The 17500-nt window shown below is 46.9% G+C and overlaps 1 protein-coding gene across 2 annotated transcripts in view; it reads right to left on the reverse strand.

The window, feature by feature from the left end:
- The window catches only part of LOC137351606 (transducin-like enhancer protein 1), a 186189-nt gene that overhangs the window by 79352 nt on the left and 89337 nt on the right, over positions 1–17500 (reverse strand). The window contains exons 5-6 of one of the 2 annotated variants that reach the window (XM_068016207.1): positions 13774–13834; positions 11820–11926 (exon numbers count right to left, since the gene is read on the reverse strand). In XM_068016207.1, coding sequence (XP_067872308.1) covers positions 11820–11926; positions 13774–13834 — 168 coding nt within the window. Of the gene's footprint in view, positions 1–11819; positions 11927–13773; positions 13835–17500 lie in introns of those variants that run through there. The other variant, XM_068016206.1, reaches the window with a different exon arrangement.

The following is a 17500-nucleotide window of genomic DNA, read 5'->3' on the forward strand; positions in this document are numbered from 1 at the left end:
TCTCTCCACGACTTCCCTGGATCTGTTGGAATGAAGCAAATTGGAAGAGCTTCACGACTGTGAATATTAGAAACTTGCCCATTAATTCAAGCATTTACCACTTCAAAATGCAAAGCAGAAAGATGAAAATCTGAGGGCGCACCCTCACATGGCAAGATGAACAGAGATTTCTTTTTTTAAAAAAGCAAATTCTCAAAACCCATAAGATACCTCATATATTGCATGAAGAGCCTCACGAGAATGGGGTTTATGCAAGCAACACTTAGGCTAAGTGTTTACAAAGTATGTTTTAACAAATTAGAAAGTCTTTATTTCAAAGACCACTAATGTAATATTCGCATTTGCCAAAAGTAGAGTAGGTGCATTCACGCATAACAACTGACAATTCCATAATATCTTTTTAACATAGTAAAATGTCCCAAGGCATTGAAACGATAACTACAAAGCAATACTGACTTTGCTGAGACTTGAAAGATGGTGTGTAAACAGGATCAATGGCAGACAGATCTCCAGGCTCTTACAATTGTATTCCCGGGAGTAAAGATTAAGGGGTGATCTAATTGAAATGCTTAAGATACTTAAACAATTTGATAGGATAGATAGAGAGAAACCACTTTCCTCAAGTGAGGGAGTCCAGAATAAAGGGGATTAACCTTAAAATTAGAATTAGGTCATTCATGGGGCAACATCAGGAAGTACTTCTTCACACAAAGTGTAGTGAACGTCTGGAAATCCCTCCCCAAAAAAGCTGTTGAGGCTGGGGGTCAGTAGAAAACTTCAACTTGGAGATCGACAGATAGATTTTTGTTGGGCAAGCGTATTGAGAGATATGGAACCAAGGCAGATAAATAAATGGAGTGAAAATACAGATGACCCTTGATCGAATTGAATGGTGGAACAGGCTGAATAACCTATTCCAATTCCCAAGATCTTCTGTAGGCAGCTCAGGCAGTAATAGTTGGGACCCTCATAGTCAATGCAAGTCAGGATCTTATGACATAGGACCCCGATGCAACTTTGAAGTATCAATGGGCTGAGTGTGCATTGTACACACTCCAACCATTGGTACTTGTTGCTAAGCGGCCCAAGCAGGAGTAGTTTTAAAAAGGGACTGCTGGTCACTTTTTAAAATGGCCTGTAAACCATTTTTTAATGGCGCCACAAAAATCCATTCCCTTCCCTATGTGTGACCTTACATGGTCTTCCTTCGCGACTGCCCCTCCCCCGGGCTACATGATGCCACCGTTGGATGTTTTGGTCCTCTTCTCCAAATGCAGGAGCAGGCTCACCGACAGAATGGCGAGAGGCCCAACCATGAAAGAATTATGGCGGCACAGTGGGCGCAGTGGTTAGCACCGCAGCCTCACAGCTCCAGGGACGCGGGTTCAATTCTGGGTACTGCGTGTGTGGAGTTTGCAAGTTCTCCCTGTGACTGCATGGGTTTTCGCTGGGTGCTCCGGTTTCCTTCCACAGCCAAAGACTTGCAGGTGATAGGTAAATTGGTCATTGTAAATTGCCCCTAGTGTAGGTAGGTGGTAGGGAATATGGGATTACTGTAGCGTTAGTATAAATGGGTGGTCGTTGGTCGACACAGACTCAGTGGGCCGAAGGGCCTGTTTCAGTGCTGTATCTCTAAAAAAAAAGAGCTGGCACAACAATATCAGAGTTGTATCCTGAACTTCAGGCAGCAAGAAATCCAAAGTCAAGGACACAGACCTTTCCCTGCTTGGATTGCAGCTAAAAAAAAAATTCTGCCATCTATGAGTTAGTTGAGAATGAAAGGCTGTGTTCCCTTCACAGGTTGGGTGGCTTGGGGTGTGAAGGAAAACAAAAATAGGGACAAAAATCAAAACAAAAGGAATAAAAAGGATCTTAACCAATAGTGCAGGAAATCCAAGTTTTACTGAGTTGGGCGCACAGTTTTAAAGACCACCACTATCAATTTTACATTCCTCTTCAAACTGGCCCATCATACCTGCACCAGCACTTTGAAAGAGCTACCAAACTCCCACTACCCTATTTTTCCCCACAGCCCTGCAAATTTTAATTTTTGTTATGCTACGTTTAGCAATTTAAAGATTATTTAAAGCGAGGCTGCGTAGCCATCTGGGAGAAACCTGCATCGTGGTCTCTTGGGAATGGGGAGTTTGGTGAGCAGCACTTGGGTCATAAGTCACACTCCTCCCACAATTCGATCTCTCTGCTTTAATGGGCATCACCCGGAAGGCCTGAGCAGGGAAGCAATTCTACTAGAAATAAAGCCAATGTTTAAAAAAAAGTATTTTCCAATATAGAAAAAGGGTCCAGTTTCCACCGACACCTCCCTCCCACATTGCCCTAAGCGAATCATTGTCTGTTAAAGAGCAAGACATCACTGGTGTGTCTTAGCAGGGAGGGAATGATGGCTGAAAATCAAGACCCATCACTGTTCAGTAGAGATTAATGAAGCAAATTGGCCAGTTAGACTGTTGAAGTTTTAGATTACAGAGGGAATTAAAAGACTAAGTATTATACAGGTGGTCATAATATTACAGGAAACGCTAGAGGATATATGAACAAAGAACAGTACAGCACTGAAACAGGCCATTCGGCCCTACAAGCTTGCGCCGATCTTGATGCCTGCCTAAACTAAAACCTTCTGCACTTCCGGGGTCCGTATCCCTCTATTCCCATCCTATTCATGTATTTGTCAAGATGCCTCTTAAACGTCGCTATTGTACCTGCTTCCACCACCTCCCCCAGCAGCAAGTTCCAGACACTCGCCACCCTCCATGTAAAGAACTTGCCCCGCACATCCCTCTAAACTTTGCCCCTCACACCTTAAACCTATGTCCCCGAATAACTGACTCTTCCACCCTGGGGAAAAAGCTTCTGACTATCCACTCTGTCCATGCCACTCATAACTTTGTAAACCTCTATCATGTCGCCCCTCCACCTCTGTCATTCAGTGAAAACAATCAGAGTTTATCCAACCTCTCCTCATAGCTAATGCCCTCCAGACCAGGCAACATCCTGGTAAACCTCTTCTGTACCCTCTCCAAAGCCTCCATGTCCTTCTGGTAGTGAGGCGACCAGAATTGCACACAATATTCTAAGTGTGGCCTAACTAAGATTCTGTACAGCTGCAGCATGACTTGCCAATTTTTATACTCTATGCCCCGACCAATGAAGGCAAGCATGCCGTATGCCTTCTTGACTACCTTATCCACCTGCGTTGCCACTTTCAGTGACCTGTGGACCTGTACGCCCAGATCTCACTGCCTGTCAATACTCCTAAGGGTTCTGCCATTTTACTGTATACTTCCCCCTGCATTAGACCTTCCAAAATGCATTTCCTCACATTTGTCCGGATTAAACTCCATCTGTCATTTCTCTGCCCAAGTCTCCAACCGATCGAGATCCTGCTGTATCCTCTGACAATCTCATCACTATTCGCAACTCCACCAACCTTTGTGTCGTCCGCAAACTTACTAATCAGACCAGCAAAGTAAATATGAGTAAAAGGCAATCCCATATACAATTACGTTTTATCCCCAGATAAAAATAAATAGATTGAAGGAAATCCCTGATTGTTTTTCATATTTTCATTGATAAAAGCATAGACATGGAAAGACAATACTGTAATGCAGCATTTTTACTTGTAATGAGACCAGGAGGGTAGGAAGCAGAAAACAGTAACTTGCCCTCAAGATATTATCAAGTCAAAACTCCCTCTCACATAACACTACCGAGACCATTAGTCCAGGTCCCACTTGCTTCTAAAAAGTCATCCAGAACACGACAAGCCCATCAACTCCAGTCCAACTCAAGTGCATGGACAATTATTCAACCATGTGCCTCTTTCCCTCACCACTCACTGATCCACTATTTGAAAACAAAATTTTAGTTCCCACTACAACCCATAAAAATGTAAGCAGTGCTACATACATCTTTGGTGGGCGTATCTCTGACAGACTAGTGAAGACCACAAGAGCACATTGGAAGGAAGTCATTTGATTCACAAGTCTTTGGTGCACTTTCTACTAGCTGAGGAGCAGTGCAACGAGACCCCAAGAGACCTCTCTAAAGAAGTTCCAATTTGCGAAACAGGGGAGTGGCACATTTTAATATAGAACGAAAAGGAAGTATGCAAAAAGAAAAGACTTGAACCATCAGAAACAAGGCTCAACCACCAGACATCTGCCCTTCAGAAGACGTTGGAGACCAAAACCCAAAGCAGTGAGTTTGGAGATATAGAATGCTTTTTGTAGATGCATTATAACCGCAAATGTCAACTGTTATGCAAATTAAAAGTCAGAATGAAATGGTTGGAGAAAAATCCTTGAAATGGGGCTGTAGGTTACAATTCTTGCTCTCCTCCATCTTAAAAAAACACTGCTGTACTCCCATTCATGAATGTTACCACTATCCCAAGTGTTATCATTGTCCTGAATATCAATCCTCCAGGACAATTTTTAAAAATCCACATTCATGTAGTCAAAATAAGTTGCCATACCATTTGAAAGACATTAGCAAATATTACTTAGGCTGCTGCGGAAAGGCTGTTGAACACCAGAAGGTTTGCATATTTTGTAATTTAACAACAGACCAAACTAGAAAGTGCAGTTTGTGTTTTGGAAGGGTACAAAGCCAATTCTTCCCTCCCTCTCACCACATTACTTACTGAGCCAGCCATACATCAACTGTGGGATTAAGATAACTTGCTTGCTCCTGGGCTCTTCCAAACACCATTGTGCAGGACATGAGACCGTCAAATGTTTGTGTCTGTTAGTCAACAGCAGAGCATCTCTCGCCAACAAATTGAGCTGAGATCATGAGCTTGAAAATGACGGGCCCACCCCCCCCCAGAGGGTGGGAATTAGAATTATATATCTCCCACCAAATCCATACTTTCATGTGATACAGCATTTCAAAAGTTTAAAAAAAACATTCCTTTCATACTTTTTTCTCCCAGGAGGAAGAATGCATAGAGATAGACAAGAAAATAGGAACAGTACAGGAATGGGTTCCAATTCATGGACACTGCACCAGTACTGGGGAAAGAGAGCGCTGTTCCGTTGGGATAGCTTCAATTGAAGCATGCTGGGAACAATGTCCTGGCAAATCGTATAACTAGGGTTGTAGATAAGGCTTTAAAGTAAATAGTTGTGGGGTCGGGGGTGGGGGGGGGGGGGGTGTGATGGGAGGGGGGAGGGTTCAATTGAAGGAAAGTTAAAAAGTCGAAAGTAACACGAGAGCAGAGGTGTAGGGTAGTGAAATTAAATCAATCAATCAGAGTGTGACAGGAAGGGACAGAGAATACAAGCTTAAGAGTACCGCAGAAATTAGAACCAGAGTAGGTAAAAATGGTAAAGCATTTGTAACAAGATAGATGAGCTGATGGTACAAATAGAAATAAATGAATATGATTTGATAGCTATCACTGAGACGTGGTTGCAGGATGATCAGGACTGGAAACTCAATGTTCAAGGATATTCGATGTTCCGGAAGAATAGACAGAAAAGAAAAGGGAGGTGGTAGCTTTGTTATTAAAGGAAGGGATCAGTGCAATTGTGAGTAATGATAGACTTAATAGATCGTGATGTAGAATCAGTTTGGGTGGAAATAGGGAACAGCAAGGGAAAGAAATCACGGGTGGGAGTGGTCTATAGGCCCCCAAGGAGTTGCCTCTCTGTAGGACAAAGTATTAATCAGGAAATAATGGAGGCGTGTAAGAAGGGCACTACAATTATCATGGGTGATTTTAATTTGCATATAGACTGGACAAATCAAATTAGCAAGGGTAACATGGAAGATGAACTTGTAGAATGCATCAGGGATTGTTTCTTAGAACAATATGTTGCAGAACCTACCAGGGAACAGGCGATTTTAGATTTGGTACTGTGTAATGAGGTAGGATTAATAAGAGATCTTGTAGTTAAGGATCCTCTAGGGGAAGCGATCATAACATGGTAGAATTTCAAAATCAGTTTGAGGGTGAGCAACTCGGGTCTCAAACCAGTGTCTTCAACTTAAACAGGGGCAATTACTGAGGTATGAAGAAAGAGTTGTCTAAAGCAGGCTGGGAAAATAGACTACAGGGAAAGTCAATAGATGAGCAGTGGCAGACTTTGAAGCTGATATTTCATAACACTCAGCAAACATTTATTCTAGTCAGAAGGAAGGACTCGAGAACGATGAACCACCCTTGGATAACAAAGTAAGTTAAGGAGAGTATTAAATCAAAAACAAAGGCGTACAAAGCGGCAAAAACTAGTGGAAGGCCAGAGGATTGGGAATTTTTTTTTTTAAGAAACCAGCAGCGGATGACTAAAAAACTAATGGAGAGAGAAAATTGATTATGAGAGTAAATTGGCAAGAAATATAAAAACAAACAGTAAGAACATCAATGGGTATATAAAAAGGAAGAGAGTAGCTAAAGTAAGTGTAGGATCCTTAGAGGATGAGACTGGGGAATTAATAACAGGGAATAGGGAAATGGCAGATAATTTAAACTAATATTTTGCATCGGTCTTCATGGTGGAGGACACTATAAACATCCCAAAAATAATAGATTAGCAAGGTGTAAATGGGAGAGATTGTTACAAGGTCCTCCCTATCATGTGGGAAAAGGTGCTCGACAAACTGATGGGACTAAAGGCAGACAAGTCGCCAGGACCCGATGGCCTGCATCGAAGCGTTTTAAAAGAAGTGGCTGCAGAGATAGTGGAGGCATTGGTCGTAATATACCAAAACTCACTGGATTCTGGTAGGGTACCAGCGGATTGGAAAACCTCTAATGTGACGCCCCTATTCAAGAAAGGAGGGAGACAGAAAGCAGGAAACTATAGACCAGTTAGCTTAACATCTGTCATTGGGAAAATGCTAGAGTCCATTATTAAGGAAGAAATAGCAGGACATTTAGAAAAACATAATAAAACCATGTTGACTCTGTTTGATTGTATGAAAGGGAAATCATGTTTGACAAATTTGTTCGAGTTCTTTGTGGATATAACAAGCAGAGTGGAGAAAGGGGTACTGGTGTATTTGGATTTTCAGAAGGCTTTCGATAAGCTGCCACATAAAAGGTTATTGCACGAAATAAAAGGTCAGGGTATTGGGGATAATGTGTTGGCATGGATTGAGGATTGTCTAACACACAGAAGCAGAGAGTCGGGATTAATGGGTCTTTTTCAGGTTGGAAAGCCATAACTGGTGGGGTGCCACAAAGATCGGTCCTAGGGCCTCAACTATTTACTATCTATATTAATGACTTGGAGGAAGGGACAGAGTGCAGTGTATCCAAATTTGCTGACGATACAGAAATAGGTGGGAAGGCATATTCTAGTGAGGACACAAAGAATCTGCAAAGGGATATAGATAGGTTAAGTGAGTGGGCAAAAACTTGGCAGATGGAGTTCTTTGTGGGAAAGTGTGACGCCATCGACTTTGGGAGGAAGAATAAAAAGACATTGTTTTTTTTAAGATGTAGAAACACTACAAAATACTGCAGTACAGACGGATCTGGGTGTTCTTGTACATGAAACACAAAAAGTTAGCATGCAGGTGCACCAAGTAATTAGGAAGGCAAATGGAATTTTGACCTTTATTGCTAGAGGGTTAGAGTTTAAGAATAGGGAAGTCTTCTTATAACTGTACAGGGTCTTGGTGAGGCCACACCTGGAGTACTGCGTACTGTTTTGGTCCCCATATTTAAGGAAGGATATACTAGCATTGGAGGCAGTTCAGAAAAGGCTCGCTCTGCTGATTCCTGGGATGAAGGGGTTGGCTTATCAAGAATGGCTAAACAGGTTAGGCCTTTATTCATTGGAGTTTGGAAGAATGAGAGGTGATCTTATTGAAACATATAAAAGATTCTAAGGGGGCTTGACAGGGTAGATGTTGAGAAAATGTTCCACTGGTGGGGGAATCTCGAACTAAGGGACATAGTCACAGAATAAGGGGTCACACATTTAAAACTGAGATGCGAAGGAATTTCTTCTCTCAGAGGGTGGTGAATCTCTGGAATTCTCTACCTCAGAGTTGTGGAGGCTAGGTCATTAAATGTATTTAAGGAGGAGGTAGATAGATTTTTGAAATCTCGGGGTGTCGAGGGGTATGCAGAGAAGGCCCAAAAGTGGAGTTGAAGCCTGGGACAGATCAACCATGATCTTATTGAATGGCGGGGCAGGCTTGAGGGGCTGAATGGGTCTACTCCTGCTCCTATTCAGGACTGAATCCGTATTCGGGGTCTTAAACGCCTTTCCAGTAAGAACATAATATTTATTTATTTTATTTTTAAATAAATAAAAATAAAATAAATAACTATTTCTTATTTTCTTACTGGAAGTTGAAAAGGCGTTTAAGACCCCGAATACGGATTCAGTCCTGATTTCCACACCCAGTCCTCTCCTCCTAGAAGTAGATATGTGCAAGCAGAAACCCAGCTTTGCAAATTCCAAACTACATCAGCACTCATTGATCCACTCTATTACTTCTTGCAGACCAAATATTCCTACGTTTGTGTTGGAAGAGGCAAAAATGCCTAAATATATGAAAGGCTGAAGAGGGATCCATATGCTCAAAAGGCACAACATTTGTTTGAGTGGAGATAGTTTGAGTGTACGCTCCTCCCAAAATGCAGATTTTGGACATCTTCAAGCAGTTTTCTCGCATCTGCGTCAACATTGGGGTAGTGGATTACTTGGCTGATTCAAATGTCCCCACCACCACTCCACAATCCTCCTAGGTAGCGTCATCATGAATAATAGAACATTAGCAAAAATAGTACAAAAATTAAAAACTGATTAAAATGTCAGAGATAATTAATTTGTTTTCTGAAACAAAAACCTAACCATTCAAAAAATCAGCAACAATTTAAAATGTGTGATCCATTGTCCTTTTTCCAAACATTTCAATTAGAATTTTTAATTAAATGTTGATATATTCAAATACATCAAGTTAATCTAAAAGTAAAAAAGATTGAGAAGCAATTTATTTTTGGTAAAAATATTTTCTTTCCAATAGTTTGTTAAATTGTTTCAACTGTTATTCGCTAAAGTGTTGCTGACCAAAAAGGAGTGGACGGAATGTGTACTGGGGAGGTGGGGAGAGAATGAGATTGGGATTTTCCTTCCTCTCACTACTACTCCATGTGTGATCACTGCTCTTGGGGGAACTGCAAGGGTAGGTGATAGACTAGGGTTTTTGCATTCCCTCAGAGCAGAGCTGGTCAAGACCCAGCCAGTGCGTGCGGAGTACTTACTGATCACAAGGCACTGGCAATATTTCTGGCTACATGACCTTTGCCCCATGATCTCATCTTGAAGTCATGGTTCCTGCATTGCGAACACTTGGGACTCTGAGGGAAGTTTTCACCAACCCTCAACTTATCTGCCTTTGAAGCAGCCTATATTGCCTTACACTCCCAACTTTCATCATTCATTTTTTTTTTACCATGTGCCTACGCACTGTTTTTTTTTCCATGTTTATGCTTTGTGCCAGGGCTGTTCATTTTTCTGGCAATTAACACCCTCTCTGCACTAACACTTTGTCTTTCAACACACCATTAACATACCGTTTGCCTTTGCTCCATGACCTTCTGGTCAGTTATTTTCTGTGACCCTCTGTCCTATCAACACCTTGCCTTTTGTTATCTCATGCCCCAACCCCGCTTTATTTGCTTAAAACCTATTACATTTCTGACATTTGCCAGTTCTTAGTTTTTTTAGTTTTAGTTTTAGAGATACAGCACTAAACAGGCCCTTCGGCCCACCGAGTCTGTGCCGACCATCAACCACCCATACACTAATCCCATATTCCTACCACATCCCCACCTGTCCCTATATTTCCCTACCACCTACCTATACTAGGGGCAATTTATAATGGCCAATTTACCTATCAACCTGCAAGTCTTTGGCATGTAGGAGGAAACCGGAGCACCCGGAGGAAATCCACGCAGACACAGGGAGAACTTGCAAACTCCACACAGGCAGTACCCAGAATTGAACCCGGGTCCCTGGAGCTGTGAGGCTGCGGTGCTAACCACTGCACCACTGTGCCGCCCCTTCTGATGAAGAGTCACTGACCTGAAACATTAATTCTGCTTCACTCTCCACAGATGCTGGCATACCTGCTGAGTATTTCCACCATTTCTCATTCTTATTACTCCCAACCAATGTTAAGTTTACATGCGCACGTACACACGCACAAACCCCTCACCACCACCACCCTCCCACTCTCCTCCGCCCTCTCCCCCCCGCGCTGGCGCAATGTTACAAATTACATACATATGCTCGGTTATACAGAACTTGCCACTATTCCTGGCCAAAGAGCTGGCAAGCATAACCATCCAATGTAACTTTTAAGCTGTACCCTAAGCCGTACTTATATTATAGAGGAAGCCAATTCCTGAACTTCCCTTCCACCTGTCCCAGCAAGCCCAGAACCCATTTGATGGAGCAGCACATGCACATAGTGCAAGACCTGCTGCAAAGAACAGCATGCAAGTACATTTAAACTGAGACAGGACAGATGACAGGATCACTTCACAGAGTGGACAGCCTGAACATTTCAGTGGAGGCTCTACAGAAAGATTGAAGTGAATGCATGGGCACAGAGGTGGAGAGTAAATGCCGTTCACGAGACAAGTGTGTGTGTTTCTGGGCAGAGAAAACATTGAGGGCCAACAGTAACTTGCACTAACAGTGCTTTTAGCACAGAAAAGTGACTTAAGGTCCTCCACAGGTAAAAATGGACACCAAGCCAAAGAAGATATTAGATGAGGTAATCAAAAGCTTTGTCCATAAAGTGGGCTTTAATCAGGGTCTCAGAAAGCAGAGAAGCTGGGCAGATGGGGTTAATCGACAAAAAAGAAACAAGTTTATTAAGCCTTACTCTTTATCTCTTCCCAAGAATCCTTGCTCTTAATTTATTACTTTTCATTTTTTATTCATGAACACATCAAGGTGATCGTTAATGCTGGGAATGGATAACTTTCCAATTTAGTTATAAGGCACCCTTGAGGTTAGAGGCAAAATACTGCAGATGCTGAAAATATGAAACAGAAAGTGCTGGAAATACTCAGGTTCAGACAGCATCTGTGGAGAGAAGGGCTGGGTCCCAGCAAAGGGGGTGGGGGTTGATTAGGAAGGCTAGGAGCAGGAGCATATGCTTCAGTGGGGGCGGCTTGTGCCGAGGTGGGAGACCTTCTGTGGGGCACAGAGTGCCCAATCAGTAGGGCTCCGCCCCTGCCAGACAATAAAGAGGCCACCTAGTAAATCCTGGTGAAGTGCCCAGCCACCAGCAATTAATTGGCCACTACAGGGCCTCAATTGGCCTGGGGCAGGCAAGCCATTTTCAACCTCCCTCGCTGTTCGGAAAATGGCAGTGGGGTGGGTAGGCGGCAGGAACTGCACCCCTTGCCTCCCACTCAATTTTACACCCCCACCCTGCCTCCAGTCTGCTCCCAGTGGGAGCGTAAAATTTCAGCCATAGTCTTCCTCTCTTATGCCCCAAAAAACGTACCCATGAAGGAGAATGGTCTTTACTTTGAAATCAGGAAAAACTGCAGCTTGGAATAAACATAAAACACATGCAAGTTCAGGAGCCACCTCAAATAAAAAAATGTGGTGCATTTAAAACAGCTGCCACACAAGACCATTGGCTCCAGCGTGGAAAACGTGGAGGTTCCAGTACAGACAGCTCAGATCCCTTCCATTCTAATGCAATAGGTTTGGAACTGACTGTTAACTAAGATAACTTCACACTGCCGCCTCACAAAGTCTACAAAGTCCAAGTAAAATAAGGCCATTGAAATAAATGTTAACAGGTATACATACTGGGGGTGGTAGAATGGGAAGTCCTCGGACCCCAATAGCAGCATTTAACTCGCCCATGGTCACCTGCTTTGCACGTTCTATGGTCTGGATTACTTGTTGCTGATGCTGGAAAGGTATCAAAAAGGAAGACTGGTAAAGATGGATGGAATAAATCAATTCAATTTATGCATACAAAGTCTAGTAACAGGATTAAGTCACCTTTAAGGATCAATAGTCTAGAGTGGACATTACCATCATGTAATAGTTTTTAAAATGCTCGTTTTGAAAATATTGACACCCTCTTAGCGACACCATGTCTTACTATTTAAACAGATAGTGCCAGTTACCATATATTGCAACTTCAAAAATACACCATTGGCTATAAAGCACTTTGCAATGTCTCGAGGTTGTGAAGGGCACTATATAAATGCATGTTTTTTTTTTAAACGCAAGAGTGTGATCACTGCTCTTTATTTCTGTTCTATACTACTAATGTGATAGTACTGTCAAAAAAAAGGAAGATTCAAAAATCTCTGCCACAACAAGTAAATAAAATGGGTTTTAAGCTCAGTAATTCCCTTTTATCCCTTGACAATTTGGCCCAGGAACCCTATTTGAAACCTTACCCTCCTTTCATTTCACTAGCCCATAACATAAGACCTTCTAAGTCAGAAGGTTGAGAGTTCAAGTCCCACTCCACGACCAGAACGTAACATCCCTCCTGACCAAGAGAGGGCCAGTAGTGGGGGGTGGGAAGTGTTAAGTCAGATGGGAGGCAGGAGGTGCAGTGCCCGTTGCTTACCCACCCCCTATTTTACCAGTGGCAGGGGAGGAGACAAACGGTCCACCCGCCCCAGGCCAATTAGGACGCTTAAGGACCTCTTCCTGCTGCCGCTGGTATCTTACCAGCAGCGGATGGCACTTCAGCACCCAGAGGAGGCCGCCTAGTAATACATGGCAGCCTCCTTGCAGGCTGGGGTGGGTAGGCCCTCCTGACTGTACAACCTGGGCTGCACGGAGCGCCCCCACCCCCAGTAGCACGGGCCAGCCCGACTAAAACAACCCTCCCACCCTACACTCTGACCCCCCCCAACCACAATCGCCAGGGCTTAGCCAATTGTTGCCAGCAAGGCCGAACGCCCTACTTACATTTTTTGGAGGCCGTGTCCATGGTCCTCTTCTTGCTGGGTGCAGCCACAACAGTGGTCAATATACTGCTGGTGGCACTGCTGAGACTGAAGGGCTGCCAGCCCTCCAATTGGCCAGCAGCTCTTGGAGGCGGGACTTCCTGCCTCATAGGCGCAGTAGCCCCAACTGAAGCCAATTAAGGCCTGAGCCATGCAAAATAGCAGCTTGGCTTTCAGGCCCGATGGAGGTGGGCTCACCCTGGCTTTCCAGCCAGTTGGAGGGTCTACCACCTCACTGTCAAATTCCTGCCTTGAGGACTTGAGCCTAAATTCCAGGCCAACACTCCAGTGCTGTCGAAGGAGTACTGCGGAGGTGCCATCTCTTGGATGAAACATTAAACCAAGGTCCTGTCTGTCCTCTCAGCTATAGAGTTATCCCCAGTGTCCTGGTCAATAGTTATCCCTCAATCAACATCACAAAAAATTAGCTGGTGATCATCACATTGCCATTTGTGGGAGTTTGCTGTGTGTAAATTTGCTGCTGCATTTCCTACATTACAACAGTGACTACATTTCAAAAGTGCTTTGCTGGCTATAATGTGCTTTGGGACATCCTCTGGTCATGAAAGGTGCGATATTAATGCAAATCAATCTTTCTTTTATTCATATGACCATTCCTGTTGTGTTAAGTAGAATTTATCTATTCTATAAACACAGACAAGGAAAGCCAAAAAAGAACACAAACTTGAAACTTAACAGCTTTCTGAAAAATGTTTTACTTCAATTATCAGATTTATTTGATAAATAATTTTATAAATTTCGCAACTGCTAAAAGTCACACTTACTTCCTGTTGATAAGTAAGGAAGGAGCTGAGCACAGATCACATTCAGTCTCTTCGCGATTTCAGTCTAGGAAGAAAAAGGATCGAGTTTCAAACAAAAATATTCCAAGACGGAGCTGCAAACATTAATTCATGCACATTAGTGCAGTAAATGATCTTGAGGATTTGTGTTCCAAAGGGTTAGCAAGGATTATACTACATTAGTGTTGGTGCATGTTATTATACATTTTGCATAACTGAAGCAATACCTTGAAGGGTGTTAACCAGTTCAGTGTATATTCCAACAGCTTCTGCTATGCTGGAATAGGAACCAATAGCTAATTAACATATTTGGTAGCTCCCTTAGTGGTTTCAAGGGTAAGTGCACTTTGACACTTTATTTAATTAAGCGAATCACAGTCTACTGAATTGTGCGTCCATACTCCTACCTCAAGCATACTTCTTAGAAATCAAAATTGGCCAGCAGTCCTTGCAACATTGTGTGGAGCTGACTGATGGCACGACTATAAATGCAGGTGGTTTTTAACTCTCGGTATTGTGACTGAATTAGAGGGGCTACTACCAAGTGAAAATATGACATAAAGTTGCTTTTATTCTGCCAGATTAGAAAAAAGGTAAAGATCTGTATTTAGGATTAACACATTGAAAACAGACAAAAGGGGATTCAAACCCTGGCAACATTGGAAGTGATAACTTTTAATTAAGATTCTGTACTGAAGGGTAAATGCAAAGTACAGGAGACAGAGACAAGCCTAGGAGACAGTATACATACTCCAGAATATTTCAGCCACGGAACTAGTCAGGCTGATAAATTCATCAAACACACACAAAGCGGAGAAGATAAAAATGAAGCAATTTAATGTGACTTGCACTGGAAGAAAGACAAAAAAAAACTCAGCATGTGTAGCCAAAATAAGCTCTTAAAATAAAAGTTTTCCCCACTTAATTTGTTCCACTCACACCAAAAAAAATCAGGAAATTGAGATAAGTTTCAAGTCTAATAAGTCAGTAAAATAAAATAAAAAATAGTCTGGCACCACAGAAAGCAATAACTGAAAAGAACCCCCCACTTGCACATCTCTGAATACACACACTGTTTTCCCTTGTAAACACACTGTCAGCAGGTCAGCACAAAGATGGCCTTCCTTCTGTGCTGGTGCCTAAGCATGCCTCCAGGGCAGGGGGCAAGCACACACCAGAGAGCGAGGGGATGGATAGATAGAGAGCTAGAGAGAGAGAGAGTGCGCGCGCTAGCTAGAGAGAGAGCGAGAGAGCGAGAGCGAGGGCGAGAGGGGGGGCGAGAGGGGGGGGCGAGGGGGGGGGCGAGAGGGGGGCGAGAGGGGGGGGCGAGGGGGGGGGGCGAGGGGGGGGCGAGAGGGGGGGGCGAGGGGGGGGGCGAGAGGGGGGGCGAGAGGGGGGGGCGAGAGGGGGGGGCGAGAGGGGGAGCGAGGGGGGGGGAGCGAGGGGGGGGAGCGAGGGGGGGGGAGCGGGGGGGGGGAGCGAGGGGGGGGAGCGAGGGGGGGGGAGCGAGGGGGGGGGAGCGAGGGGGGGGGAGCGAGGGGGGGGAGCGAGGGGGGGGGAGCGAGGGGGGGGAGCGAGGGGGGGGAGCGAGGGGGGGGGAGCGAGGGGGGGGGGAGCGAGGGGGGGGGAGCGAGGGGGGGGGAGCGAGGGGGGGGAGCGAGGGGGGGGGAGCGAGGGGGGGGGCGAGGGGGGGGCGAGGGGGGGGCGAGGGGGGGGGGCGAGGGGGGGGGGCGAGGGGGGGGGCGAGGGGGGGGGCGAGGGGGGGGGGCGAGGGGGGGGGGCGAGGGGGGGGGGCGAGGGGGGGGGGGCGAGGGGGGGGGCGAGGGGGGGGGCGAGGGGGGGGGCGAGGGGGGGGGGAGGGGGGGGGGCGAGGGGGGGGGGCGAGGGGGGGGGCGAGGGGGGGGGCGAGGGGGGGGCGAGGGGGGGGCGAGGGGGGGGCGAGGGGGGGGACGAGGGGGGGGCGAGGGGGGGGGGCGAGGGGGGGGGCGAGGGGGGGGGCGAGGGGGGGGGCGAGGGGGGGGGCGAGGGGGGGGGGCGAGGGGGGGGCGAGGGGGGGCGAGGGGGGGCGAGCGACAGAGAGAGAGCGAGCGCGAGAGAGAGAGAGAGAGCGAGCGCGAGAGAGAGAGAGAGAGAGCGAGCGCGAGAGAGAGAGAGAGCGAGCGCGAGAGAGAGAGAGAGAGCGAGCGCGAGAGAGAGAGAGAGAGCGAGCGCGAGAGAGAGAGAGCGAGCGAGCGCGAGAGAGAGAGAGCGAGCGAGCGCGAGAGAGAGAGAGCGAGAGAGCGCGAGAGAGAGAGAGCGAGAGAGCGCGAGAGAGAGCGAGAGAGCGCGAGAGAGAGAGAGCGAGCGAGCGCGAGAGAGAGAGAGCGAGCGAGCGCGAGAGAGAGCGAGCGCGAGAGAGAGAGAGAGAGAGAGCGAGCGCGAGAGAGAGAGAGAGAGAGCGAGCGCGAGAGAGAGAGAGAGAGCGAGCGCGAGAGAGAGAGAGAGAGCGAGCGCGAGAGAGAGAGAGAGAGCGAGCGCGAGAGAGAGAGAGAGAACGAGCGCGAGAGAGAGAGAGAGAGCTGAGCGCTGAGAGAGAGAGAGAGAGAGCGAGCGCGAGAGAGAGAGAGAGAGCGAGCGCGGAGAGAGAGAGAGAGAGAGCGAGCGCGAGAGAGAGAGAGAGGAGAGCGAGCGCGAGAGAGAGAGAGAGAGCGAGCGCGAGAGAGAGAGAGAGAGAGCGAGCGCGAGAGAGCGCGAGAGAGAGCGAGAGAGAGCGCGAGAGAGAGCGAGAGAGAGAGAGAGAGCGAGCGCGAGAGAGAGAGAGAGCGAGCGCGAGAGAGAGAGAGAGCGAGCGCGAGAGAGAGAGAGAGCGAGCGCGAGAGAGAGAGAGAGCGAGCGCGAGAGAGAGAGAGAGCGAGCGCGAGAGAGAGAGAGAGCGAGCGCGAGAGAGAGAGAGAGCGAGCGCGAGAGAGAGAGAGAGCGAGCGCGAGAGAGAGAGAGAGCGAGCGCGAGAGAGAGAGAGAGCGAGCGCGAGAGAGAGAGAGAGCGAGCGCGAGAGAGCGAGCGCGAGAGAGAGAGAGAGAGCGAGCACGAGAGAGAGAGAGAGAGAGCGAGCGCGAGAGAGAGAGCGAGAGCGAGCGCGAGAGAGAGAGCGAGAGAGAGCGCGAGAGAGAGCGAGAGAGAGCGCGAGAGAGAGAGAGAGCGAGCGCGAGAGAGAGAGAGAGCGAGCGCGAGAGAGAGAGAGAGCGAGCGCGAGAGAGAGAGAGAGCGAGCGCGAGAGAGAGAGAGAGCGAGCGCGAGAGAGAGAGAGAGCGAGCGCGAGAGAGCGAGCGAAGAGAGAGAGAGAGAGCGAGCACGAGAGAGAGAGAGAGAGCGAGCGCGAGAGAGAGAGAGAGAGCGAGCGCGAGAGAGAGAGAGAGAGAGCGAGCGCGAGAGAGAGAGAGAGAGCGAGCGCGAGAGAGAGAGAGGGAGCGAGCGCGAGAGAGAGAGAGCGAGCGCGAGAGAGAGAGAGAGAGCGAGCGCGAGAGAGAGAGAGCGAGCGCGAGAGAGAGAGAGAGCGAGCGCGAGAGAGAGAGAGAGCGAGCGCGAGAGAGAGAGAGAGCGAGCGCGAGAGAGAGAGAGAGCGAGCGCGAGAGAGAGAGAGAGCGAGCGCGAGAGAGCGAGCGCGAGAGAGCGAGCGCGAGAGAGAGAGAGAGAGCGAGAGAGAGAGAGAGAGAGCGAGCGCGAGAGAGAGAGA

This window comes from Heterodontus francisci, chromosome 36 (genome assembly GCF_036365525.1).
Source record: "Heterodontus francisci isolate sHetFra1 chromosome 36, sHetFra1.hap1, whole genome shotgun sequence".
NCBI classification, from domain to species: domain Eukaryota; kingdom Metazoa; phylum Chordata; class Chondrichthyes; order Heterodontiformes; family Heterodontidae; genus Heterodontus; species Heterodontus francisci.